The 12,929-nt window shown below is 46.6% G+C and overlaps 1 protein-coding gene across 1 annotated transcript in view; it reads left to right on the plus strand.

Moving 5' to 3' along the window:
* Positions 1-3,948: 3,948 nt before the first annotated feature.
* Positions 3,949-12,929, plus strand: part of hnrpkl (heterogeneous nuclear ribonucleoprotein K, like) — a 26,445-nt gene continuing 17,464 nt past the window's right edge. Inside the window, exons 1-8 of the mRNA XM_029444486.1 lie at positions 3,949-4,078; positions 7,479-7,588; positions 8,113-8,210; positions 8,358-8,414; positions 9,165-9,208; positions 10,915-10,987; positions 11,550-11,663; positions 12,133-12,261. Of these exons, the coding sequence (XP_029300346.1) occupies positions 7,528-7,588; positions 8,113-8,210; positions 8,358-8,414; positions 9,165-9,208; positions 10,915-10,987; positions 11,550-11,663; positions 12,133-12,261 (576 nt within the window). The 5' untranslated portion in view covers positions 3,949-4,078; positions 7,479-7,527. The remainder of the gene's footprint in view (positions 4,079-7,478; positions 7,589-8,112; positions 8,211-8,357; positions 8,415-9,164; positions 9,209-10,914; positions 10,988-11,549; positions 11,664-12,132; positions 12,262-12,929) is intronic.

Genomic DNA, 12,929 nt, shown 5'->3' on the forward strand with positions numbered 1-12,929 from the left:
ATTAGGCCTATAGTGTGACGTACGGTTGACGCACAAGACGGGGTGCATCTATGAAAAATAATTACCTATACTATGTGTGCGAGCTTCAAATGGGGCTCACTCCAATCACTGGCCACTGGGAGATATAGGAGCAATAACTATATGATTCTGTTAAACATCCGGACAAAAAGCTTCTTTTATTTAAAATAATGTCGCTTTCTTCTTACAGACATATTTAATCACAACCCACTGGAATCATTTTATTTGTAGCTCTGCCTTATTTCAATCCAAGTGTGATACACCCTGACCTATTTAACAGATATTAATGGGCTGACCTGCACTCCCCAGTGCATATATTAATAATAAATACACAATTAACTCATCTGATGCCTGTTTTCTTTTACCCAAAATGCCCCAAACTGAGCAAATAATGAATCATAGAAAGCCTTTATGTCCCGTCCTGTGGGAGAAACAGTGCAATGCTCAACATCAAGGTGATAATATGATTCAAAATGATGAAATAAATCCTGTTTACCAGTGGATTCCTAAATGTCCCTCATAATGAGGAGGCATACTCAGCGAGGACACATGATCTATGGCACCGCCTGGATGGTTAGTGTCGCTATGGTGACTTGCTTTTTACAAATAGCGCTGACAATGTCAAGTGTCGCTATGGTTGCAGATGAAAATATGTACGCAGGCTTTTTTTTCTTTCTATGAGAAACATCAAGAACTGAATTATATCTGTCTCCATGGTAACCTCAGAGTATAGGAGAGGGAAGAGAGCTCTTTATTTTGCAATAGATCCTCGCCTATATCTGAAGGAGCATGACAACACTATGAGAAAAAGGGATGTTTAAAATAGATCAAGTATGGACACAAGTCAGGCTCCTGATCTGTGTCCGCCGCTGCTGGCGTGGCCTCATCGCGTTGTCTCTGCGGGGAAACTGCAAGGAAGAAAAGTAGATCTGTGCATCTGTGTGTTTGTGTGTGTGCATACAGATGACTTGTGAATGCAAAGCGTAAAGTCTTTACTCCAATGAACTGTGCATTCATCTTCCAGACTTTGAGGTGGCTCCTCCTGTGGCACATGAACTTTGCCGTGCACCTGCAGAAAGACGAGATATAAGACATGTTCACACTTCTGCATCATCCCACTCTGCACCTCCTGCACCTCCTGCACCTCCTGCACCTCCTCCTGAACCATGCTGGTGGCAGACTTGTCTTGGCCTTGCGTGCAGTGATGCAGCTGTGACTCAGCCCACTGATTCTACATCTGACTACATGGATGATCAACACTGTGCACACTGGTTTCACCAGCAACACAACCCACACACACCACGTACACAACCTCACACACACCAACGTAGCACAACCTCACACACACCACTACACACCTCACACACACCACGTACACAACCCTCACACACACCACGTACACAACCTCACACACACCACGTAAACCAACCTCACACACACCACGTACACAACCTCAACACACACCACGTACACAACCTCACACACACCACGTACACAACCCTCACACACACCACGTACACAACCTCACACACACCACTGTACACAACCTCACACAACACCACGTACACAACCTCACACACAACTTGACCTCTATGACACATTTCAGCCTCCGAGGGTGAAAAACTGTGGCCGCCAACGGGCAGGACAATCTTTTCAGGACAGACTGATTATAGAGAATAACAAGATATCGTGAGGAGGAAATAAGCCTGGTGGTAGGACAGAGAGAACTGTCTTGCAGAGAAGAAGGAGATGACGAAGAGAATAAGAAGGAGAAGAAGAATAAGAAGAAGGATATAATTCTAAAATAGCCTACTCATTAGCAGAATCCTAGACTAGAAGATCTCTCTCTTGATATAATCCTCCTCCTCCTTCTCCTTCTCCTCCTCCTTCTCCTCCTTCTCCTCCTCCTTCGCCTCCTCCTCCTCCCCTCCTCTCCTCGTCTCCTTCTCCTCCTCCTCCTCCTTCCTCTCTCCTCCTCCTCCTCCTTCTCCTCCTCCCTCTCTTCTCCCTCTCCTCTCCTCCTCCTCCTTCTCCTCCTCTTCTCCTTCTCTCCTCATCCTCCTCCTTCTCTCGCTCCTCCTCCTCCTCCTCTCCTCCCCTTCTCCTCCTCCTTCTCCTCCTTCCCTCCTTCATCCTCCTCCTTCGACTCCTCCTTTCCTCCTCCGCCTCCTTCTCCTCCCCTTATCCTCCTCCTCATTCTCCTCATCCTCCCCTCCTCCTTCTCCTCCTCCTCCTCCTCCTCTCCTCCTCATTCTCCCCTCCTTTCCTCCCCTCCTTCCCTCTCCTCCCCCCTCCTCCTCTCTCCTTCTCCTCCTCCTCCTCCTCCCCTTCTCCCCTCCTCCTCCTCCTCCTCCTTCTCCTCCCTTCTCCGTCTCTTCTACCTTCTTCCTTCTCCTCCTTCTCCGCCTCGTTCTCCTCCGCCCCTCCTCCTCCTCCTCCGCTCCTGCTCCTTCGTTCTCCTCCTCCTCCTTCTCCTCCTCCTCCTCCTCTCCTCCTCCTTCCTCGCTCCTTCTCCCTCCTTCCCTCTCCTCCGCCCTCCGTCTCCCCCGTTCGCCTCCTCCTGCTCCTCCTCCGTCGCCTGCCTCCTCCTCCTCTCCTCCGCCTTCGCCTCCGCCCCTCTCCCCCTCCTCCGCCTCCTCGTCCTCCCCTCCTCCTCCTCCTGCTCCCTCCCCTGCCCTCCCGCCTGCTCCCCGTCTCCGCCTCCCTCTCCCCTCTCCTCCTCCCCTTTTCCTCCTCCTCTCCTCCCTTCTCCTCCGCGCCGCCCTCCCTCTGCGCCTCCCTCCGCCCTTCCCTCCTCTCCCTCTTCTTCCCTTCTTCCTTCTCCTTCTCTCCGCCCTCTTCTCCGCCTTTTCTCCCCCCTCCCCTTTGTTGGAGATCATCCTGTGTGCACCATCAGAGGAGATGCTCTTACATATTTTAGAGAGTTTTGCACTTTTTGCAGCAACAGGGACAATAGGAAAGGGAAGTCATTGAGATTGTTTGAATACTTCTGTATTTATCATAAAGTAATCTGCAGTTTAAAGAACTAAAGCTGCCGCTAAAAAAACTGAATAATTAAATCAAATAATAAAGAAAATAATGTAGAAATAAAAACCGATTATCAAATGTGCAGATTATTTTGGAAATTAATAATAAATACATAAAATGCATTTATTTATTTGACAAATCTTTTTGGTATTCACTTATTTTCATATTTAGTTAATTCCCAATTTATACATTTCTCTTAGTTTTTATTTATTTCCCTATTTATGTATTTTTAATTTATGAAGAAATACTGAAATTAATAAAAACAGAAATAAATTAACAGGAAATTAAATTTGAAAAAAAGTGTAATAAATTAAATATGACAATAAATGAATACAGAAATAAGATATTTGGCAAATAAATAAATAAATGCATTTTATATATTTTAAAAATATCCTGCACATTTATTTAATTAAAAACAGGTTGAACAGGAAGTGGTCAAGATTAAGGACTGCCAGTTAATTTAGATAATCAATCCTACAGATGTTTATCAGAGCACACACACACACACACACACACACACACACACACACACACACACACACACACACACACACACACACACACACACACACACACACACTGTTTAAGTGCTTTTGGGGGCTTTTTGTAAAATAGTTCGGGTTACAATGAGTTAGAATAGTAGCATAATTCAATATTAGTTATATCTAAACATCATAATAAATCTATAACTGTTTGGAGCCTTTTTAATTGGGGTTGCCTACTTTGCCCACCTTTATGTCCACTAACCTGTTCGTCCAAGTTCAGGGCAAAACAACCCTCTCATACAGGCAGTTCTTGTTACAGGGGGGCGGGGTCGAGAAGAAAGGCTGCCTGTGAGTCTTCATTTAGGGTCCAAAATACCCTGATATTGAGAGGAGAGTTTGATAAATCGTCCAGCGTTGCCACATGGGTACATCATTCCTCTCTGTGAGTGTAATGCGCCTTAGCCCCGCCCGCCCGTGCTGACATGATAAACGTATGTAACACACCAGCGGGTGAGAGCACCGCAGTGAACGTGGCGTCGCTGCTGCAGGTTTGTTTTTCTAACTGCTTTTTGTTGCTAGCGCGACATTTGACGTTGCGTCATTTAGCTTAGCTTGCTTGTTATGCGTCATGTAGTTAGATTCACCCGCTGACATTCACCAGGAGCGCCGGAGTGTGTGTTATTTAAATGTTGTACGGTGTGTGTTACTCTGTAGCTCACAGACACGCCTCGCTAAACACACAGAAAGCAACCGGCTAGCTTTAGCTGTTAGCTTAGCACAGTCATGTCAACTTAGCTAAGAGGCTAGCTAACTTCTGCAGGCAGCAGACAAACTGTTGTTCTTCTTGTGCGGCCGCAGTTTCCTCAGGTAGCTATTTTGGATTTAGGTGGAGATGAAAGGGGTGCTCGGTATAACTAGCTTTCTTTAAATATAATTAAATCAAGCAATAATACACCAATAAATGTGTTTTCTGGAGAACATAATCAGGATAGCTGTAAATGCTCTTGGAAAAACCCATAGTAGGTACAATGTGTGTTGCTAAGTCCTTAGCTATGTAGGCGTTGACCAGATTCTCCCTGTAAGGCCTCAGTGCAGAGATGCTGTTTGTGTTTAACCATCAACAGGGCAGTGCATGTGTACAGTACACTTCATGTAGGGCAGTGCATGTGTACAGTACACTTCATGCAGGGCAGTGCATGTGTACAGTACACTTCATACAGTGCAGTGCATGTGTACAGTACACTTCATGCAGGGCAGTGCATGTGTACAGTACACTTCATGTAGGGCAGTGCATGTGTACAGTACACTTCATGCAGGGCAGTGCATGTGTACAGTACACTTCATGCAGGGCAGTGCATGTGTACAGTACACTTCATACAGTGCAGTGCATGTGTACAGTACACTTCATGCAGGGCAGTGCATGTGTACAGTACACTTCATACAGTGCAGTGCATGTGTACACTACACTTCATGCAGGGCAGTGCATGTGTACAGTACACTTCATGTAGGGCAGTGCATGTGTACAGTACACTTCATGCAGGGCAGTGCATGTGTACAGTACACTTCATGCAGGGCAGTGCATGTGTACAGTACACTTCATGCAGGGCAGTGCATGTGTACAGTACACTTCATGCAGGGCAGTGCATGTGTACAGTACACTTCATGCAGTGCAGTGCATGTGTACAGTACACTACACTTCATGCAGGGCAGTGCATGTGTACAGTACACTTCATGCAGGGCAGTGCATGTGTACAGTACACTTCATGTAGGGCAGTGCATGTGTACAGTACACTTCATGTAGGGCAGTGCATGTGTACAGTACACTACACTTCATGCAGGGCAGTGCATGTGTACAGTACACTTCATGCAGGGCAGTGCATGTGTACAGTACACTTCATGCAGGGCAGTGCATGTGTACAGTACACTTCATGTAGGGCAGTGCATGTGTACAGTACACTACACTTCATGCAGGGCAGTGCATGTGTACAGTACACTTCATGCAGGGCAGTGCATGTGTACAGTACACTTCATGCAGGGCAGTGCATGTGTACAGTACACTTCATGCAGGGCAGTGCATGTGTACAGTACACTTCATGCAGGGCAGTGCATGTGTACAGTACACTTCATGCAGGGCAGTGCATGTGTACAGTACACTTCATGCAGGGCAGTGCATGTGTACAGTACACTTCATGTAGGGCAGTGCATGTGTACAGTACACTTCATGTAGGGCAGTGCATGTGTACAGTACACTACACTTCATGCAGGGCAGTGCATGTGTACAGTACACTTCATGCAGGGCAGTGCATGTGTACAGTACACTTCATGCAGGGCAGTGCATGTGTACAGTACACTTCATGTAGGGCAGTGCATGTGTACAGTACACTACACTTCATGCAGGGCAGTGCATGTGTACAGTACACTTCATGCAGGGCAGTGCATGTGTACAGTACACTTCATGCAGGGCAGTGCATGTGTACAGTACACTTCATGTAGGGCAGTGCATGTGTACAGTACACTACACTTCATGCAGGGCAGTGCATGTGTACAGTACACTACACTTCATGCAGGGCAGTGCATGTGTACAGTACACTTCATGCAGGGCAGTGCATGTGTACAGTACACTTCATGCAGGGCAGTGCATGTGTACAGTACACTTCATGTAGGGCAGTGCATGTGTACAGTACACTTCATGCAGGGCAGTGCATGTCTACAGTACACTTCATGTAGGGCAGTGCATGTGTACAGTACACTTCATGTAGGGCAGTGCATGTGTACAGTACACTTCATGTAGGGCAGTGCATGTGTACAGTACACTTCATGTAGGGCAGTGCATGTGTACAGTACACTTCATGCAGGGCAGTGCATGTGTACAGTACACTTCATGTAGGGCAGTGCATGTGTACAGTACACTTCATGTAGGGCAGTGCATGTGTACAGTACACTTCATGTAGGGCAGTGCATGTGTACAGTACACTTCATGCAGGGCAGTGCATGTGTACAGTACACTTCATGCAGGGCAGTGCATGTGTACAGTACACTACACTTCATGCAGGGCAGTGCATGTGTACAGTACACTTCATGTAGGGCAGTGCATGTGTACAGTACACTTCATGCAGGGCAGTGCATGTGTACACTACACTTCATGCAGGGCAGTGCATGTGTACAGTACACTTCATGCAGGGCAGTGCATGTGTACAGTACACTTCATGTAGGGCAGTGCATGTGTACAGTACACTTCATGCAGGGCAGTGCATGTGTACAGTACACTTCATGTAGGGCAGTGCATGTGTACAGTACACTTCATGCAGGGCAGTGCATGTGTACAGTACACTTCATGTAGGGCAGTGCATGTGTACAGTACACTTCATGCAGGGCAGTACATGTGTACAGTACACTTCATGCAGGGCAGTACATGTGTACAGTACACTTCATGTAGGGCAGTGCATGTGTACAGTACACTTCATGCAGGGCAGTGCATGTGTACAGTACACTTCATGTAGGGCAGTGCATGTCTACAGTACACTTCATGCAGTGCATGTGTACAGTACACTTCATGCAGGGCAGTGTTGGACACTATTTAAGGTGTGCAGTCCAACATCCTGGCTGTTTATAATAATGCTGCTGCATGCATACCTGACTTGTGATGTTCAGATGGCTCTCCATTAGCTAAAGCCATTTTATTTTCATATAAACCAATATCACAAATGTACCTCTAGTCCTGAGACCCTCGATTTAGACCTGATGGAGTAATGTACTGTCTTTAATGTATGCAGGAATAAATGCATTCTACATGTGAGAGAACTATTCATACTTCCCACAATCTAAATTGAGTTGCAAGAATGTAAATATTTGGAAATTAAATATTCTTTGTAAACAATTTTTATTGATTTGATTACATCAATTATTTGTATGTATTTAAATGTGTCTTTGCTTGTACCCCCCCTCTAGCAGATCCAGGGAGAGGAGCCTGTTTGCATTCCACTGCAGGTGCAAAACAATGGAGGTGAAAGTCGATCAGCAAGACGAAGATACTGCATTCATCAACACTGACGCTAATGGTGAGCTCCTGCACATCCTCATCGTGATCAGCCGTTCATGACTGTCATGTAAACTGCATGAATTAACTTGTGCGTGACTCGAGCCCGTGCGGTGTCGTCTCCAGTTTGGGATTCAGTGTAAATGTACTCAAGGGAGGAAGAAATGGAAGAGCTGAACATTCCTGGCCGGCTCTACGTAGCATGTGGACGCGTCAGATGGTTGAGGGATTGTCCAAGATGCTGCTGTTCTGTGGGCCCTGAGCAGATCTGCCACTGTTCTAATCCAGGAGGGGACATGGTGGTGCGGGACACATTTCAGGATGCAGGCGACTGCTGAATGAAACCTATTCTTGGAGAAGAACAAACTGTTCGCCTCGCAGGCTCCATTTACTATTAACCCTTCAGAGGATGCGTCTGCTTTACTTCTCGTATCACCAGCGGTTCTGTGGATCAGTTGGAACTTCTACAGCGTGGAGTTAAAGATATTACTCTGGGTGTTCGCTGATGATTGCCTCCATACTGACCACAGCTGTCTGTCCTCTCAGGTAAACGGCCAGCGGAGGACATGGACGAAGAGCAGGCCTTCAAACGTTCTCGCAATGCAGACGAGATGGTGGAGCTGCGCGTGCTGCTTCAGAGCAAAGTAAAGACCCCTGTGTGTGTGTGTGTGTGTGTGTGTGTGTGTGTGTGTGTGTGTGTGTGTGTGTGTGTGTGTGTGTGTGTTTATATCTCATCTCTAAATCAAAGCGATTTTTATTCCTTCAAAGGAAATGTTTCTGTCTCTTCACAGAATGCCGGTGCCGTTATCGGGAAGGGGGGCAAGAACATAAAAGCTCTGCGCACAGACGTGAGTAAACGGATGAAACGCAGCCGAGGAGCTTTAAGTTTTTAAGTTTAGTTGGCTCATACAATTGAAAGGATCCAGAAGCTAAATTCCAATTGATTGAAACCCCACATTGATCGGAGTCCCTCAGATTTCTCTCCAGCAGGTTCAACAGTTGACTGTTGGGAAAGGTCAGTTTGATAAAGATGAAACCCAGTTGGCTCATGTGGACAGAGAAGGAAGGCCTTGTTAGACAGACCTGTTGGATCCACTCCCCCCCCCCTGTCCAAGCTATGTTTGACCTTGAAGTGACCACAGGGGCCTGAGTGGACTTAGTCTCAGGGACGTAGATCTGCACACTGTCTGTTAAACTAATCTCTTGTCCAGGTCACACTTCCTGTTCTTCTTCACTCACCACACTTTCAAGTCTTTCACTTTTGGGACAAAGTATATATTCAATTAAAAATGTATTCCTTCTCCCCCTCTTCCCTTCTCCTTTTACTTTGTTGTTTTTACTTTTGGCCACCTTCCTCCGTTGTCCATGTACTGGATCGACATGCCCCTCCTGCGTTGCCCACCTTGACGTTGGCCCAACCTCCGCCCGCCCCTGAACGCCCGCCCACCTGACACTCCCGGTTGGCCCCCGCCCGCCCATAAACCGTGCCCCTCCTTAAACGGGCACCTAACTTGTGATTGAATGCCCCCGCCCAATGCCAACCTCCTCCACCACAACCACCACCACAACCACCACCACCTCCACCTCGGCCCACGCAGTACAATGCCAGTGTATCAGTCCCAGACAGCAGTGGCCCGGAGCGGTATGTCCCACCAGTTATTGCCTCACTGCCTGATTAGAACAGTGAAACATGTCTTTGATAACCTGCCTTCTGTTTCATTCTGACGTTTGTATACACATGACAGTATACCCCCCCCTCCCCCCAAACACCCCCCCTCCTCCACTTGTAAGAGACGTGTATTGTTCCTTTTGATTTTTCTGTCCATTTTAAGCATCTCCATTGAGTTGGCCTTTTTGTTATTACAGTTTATTGTCCATGCAGAGAATCACCGACGACCAGCCGGGGCTGCACGATATATCGCTTCAGCAGCGGCGCTACGATGTGACGCACAACAGTCGCATCGAAGGACGTCGGCACATGGACTCGAACGCGTCACGCTGCACGTTTCTCATTTTCCACGACTAATCCAGTGTTTTATTAGCTTCATGCTAATTAAGGACGTAACTCGTCAGACGGCTGCTCGGACGGGAGAATCCTCAAGACCTCGCCACTACACGCATCCCGTCTCGTTGTGCGCATGGTAGTTTATGGTAGTTTGAACCTGCGTTTCCCCTGAAAGCCTGCTCTGATTGGTTAGTGAGTAGATGGAGCTGTGCTGAGCTTGTGATGAACACGATCCGTGGAAGGTTGTGAAGTTCTCATGTTTTCACACGTTGTATACAGATGTTGCTGAGCACCGCTCACTTTAAAGGTTCGGTGTGTCAGATATACCAGAACGTAAAGCATTAAACCAACAAACATTATTACAGTGATGTTTGTTGCCCTGCTCACTGACTGACAGGCATCACATCCACATAAAGAATAAATGAGAATACAATAAATATCAAACTGCAATATAAACATTAGAGATTGTATGGACGTGTGGCTCAGAGTTACACGTTAACACCTGACGTGCCACGCTGACTAACGAGAGAATAAAACCAGTCATGTCCAAAAGGTCGCAGAAGAAGAACGTCCGTTTACTCCCGATATCGTGCAGCCCCACAAGCCACCGCTACGAAGTTGGTGTTTAATGGTTTAGCATCGCAGCTGCTGGATGTTTCTCCTTGCTGTGATTCTTACCATGAAAGCAGACATGTGTTATTTCTCTGTCCTCTGTGGCCCACCTGGCCTCCCTTTACCCCCCCCCCCCCTGTTGTCAGCATCACTCTCCATGATTTCTGGCAGAGCGCTGGTTCTTGTCTGGAGGCTCCGTCCTCTCTCACTCATTCATGTCGTGTCTTTATTTCATTGTGCTGCATCCCTTCTGTTCAATTTCTCTCAGGCCCCCTCCATCCCTGCTCCTGTCCTGTACCACAAAGTAGTTGGTAACCACTCGCATTTCCTTCCCCACCTCAACCCCTCTGCTGTTACTCTCTTCTACTGCCCACCTCGTCTCCCCCACCCCCCCCCCCCCCCCCCCCTTCCCCAACCCCTGGTCACATCGAAGGCGTGCTGGTGTCATGGCAAGCTTATGTTTGAGTCCTTCTCCCCGACCTGCTGGTGGTGGGATGGTAACAGGTCTTTCCCTTTCTCTTACCCCCCGACTCTTTGAAGCTGCCCGTCCTCCCGAGACTTCTCTTACTTTGAACATAGTATCAGATTGAGTGCATGTCAGCTGATTATGTAATCGCTCTAGTGTTGGGGAAAGGTTATAATTGTGCGTCGACTGCTTCTCACGTGTTGTGTTTTTACTTTGGGTTCTACTCTCCGTGCACCTTGTAATGCTTGGAAATGGCTCCCGACAGGATCCTGAGCGTGAACGCCAGCATCGACACTATTGGAGACATTCTGCTGAAGATCATCCCGACCCTAGAGGAGGTGAGACGGCGTGTTGATTACCTTGTTGATGATGTGTGCATGCACAGAGGGCGGTCCGGGACGGCCGATGACATTATGTCGCTTGTAGTAATAACTCAGTAAGTTCGCTCTATAAAGAAGTTCTGCACAAGGACACGAGAGATGCACAATCTGCATCCTTCTCTTCTGGTTTTGCATTAACGCACCGATAACACAATGTGCCGACAAAGGCAGTGAAGAAGAAGAGCTGCTCGCTGGTTAACGGGGACGTAAACGATGCTTTGCAAATGAAGAAGATGCAGCAGTCGTGTTGGTGAGTAACACTGAACGTCAATACATGAGATCTCAGTATATGGTGCAGTATGTTCTACCCTGAACATGTTTGTCTTCATGTTCTTAATCACAACTGCACTTTAATGTGACCCTGAACTCATGTCCTGCAGAGACTTTCACATTCCTGTGTGCGGTTTATTTAAAACCCACCACATGTTATATTTGCGTGCACATTGTTCCTGACTTGGTGCAGAAGTGCTTGATGAAACGGTTTCGGCCTCTCTGACGTCGCTGATCTGTGTTTCTGTAGTACCAGCATTACAGTGGGGTTGATTTTGACTCTGAGCTTCGCCTGCTGATCCACCAGAGTTTGGCCGGAGGCATCATCGGGGTGAAAGGTGCCAAGATAAAGGAGCTGAGAGAGGTAGGAGTCCAGGTGGACGGGATTGTTAAGATCACAATAATGTCTCACTGGAAGGTTCAGTGTCGAGGACTAAAGCTTCCATTACAATAACGTAGAAATAAAAGCCTCAATTATCCAATAAATGTGCCTTTTTATATGAATTTATTTTCACATTGAATTATTTCCCAATTTATTCTTTTCGGTTTGTAATTAAATCGGTTTCATTTTTAATTTCTGTATTTCTTCACTTCTAAAAATATTTAAAAATGAAATAATAATAGCAAATAATGTCCCACACACTTTCTTACTTTTTTTATTAGTAACGTCTCTAATAAATATTTTTCCTGTTAGACAGAGTGCTTATTCGAAATAGATAGAAGTGTTGTCCTGCTTGGAAATAAGTTGTTTGTCAAACAAATAAATAGATTTAATATGTGTGTAATTTATCGAGTCATTTCTTTATTTCTCAACTGCTTCATGTTTGCCCCAGAACACTCAGACCACCATCAAGCTGTTCCAGGAGTGCTGCCCCCACTCCACGGACAGAGTCGTCTTGGTGGGAGGAAAACCAGAGCGTGTCGTTGAATGTATAAAAGTGATCCTGGAGTTGGTGGCGGAGGTGAGTTTACAACTGAGATCTGCTTCATACAGATCTCAGTGATTCAAGTCATGCAGATGTAAAGGCGGGGCTCCTCCCCCTACCCCCTACGTGTGAACACACCTTCACCTGCAGCCAGAGACAGGGCGGAGGAAAGAGAGGGGAGAACTAAAAACAAATCCGCTGCTAAATGTTTTACTTTAAAATGACACAATATAATTATTTATTACCTGTAATCATGTTAAATGTCAGCTCAAAATTGTCTGCGAGCCATATTGCGTTATCGAAAGAGCCATATATGGCTCGCGAGCCATAGGTTCCCGACCCCTGCACTACACAGATGCACTACACAGATGCACTACACAGATGCACTACACAGATGCACTACACAGATGCTCTACACAGATGCTCTACACAGATGCTCTACACAGATGCTCTACACAGATGCTCTACACAGATGCTCTACACAGATGCACTACACAGATGCACTACACAGATGCTCTACACAGATGCTCTACACAGATGCTCTACACAGATGCTCTACACAGATGCACTACACAGATGCACTACACAGATGCTCTACACAGATGCACTACACAGATGCACTACACAGATGCACTACACAGATGCACTACACAGATGCACTACACAGATGCACTACACAGATGCACTACACAGATGCACTACAC

Source organism: Cottoperca gobio, chromosome 12, assembly GCF_900634415.1.
Source record: "Cottoperca gobio chromosome 12, fCotGob3.1, whole genome shotgun sequence".
Classification (NCBI taxonomy): Eukaryota; Metazoa; Chordata; class Actinopteri; order Perciformes; family Bovichtidae; genus Cottoperca; species Cottoperca gobio.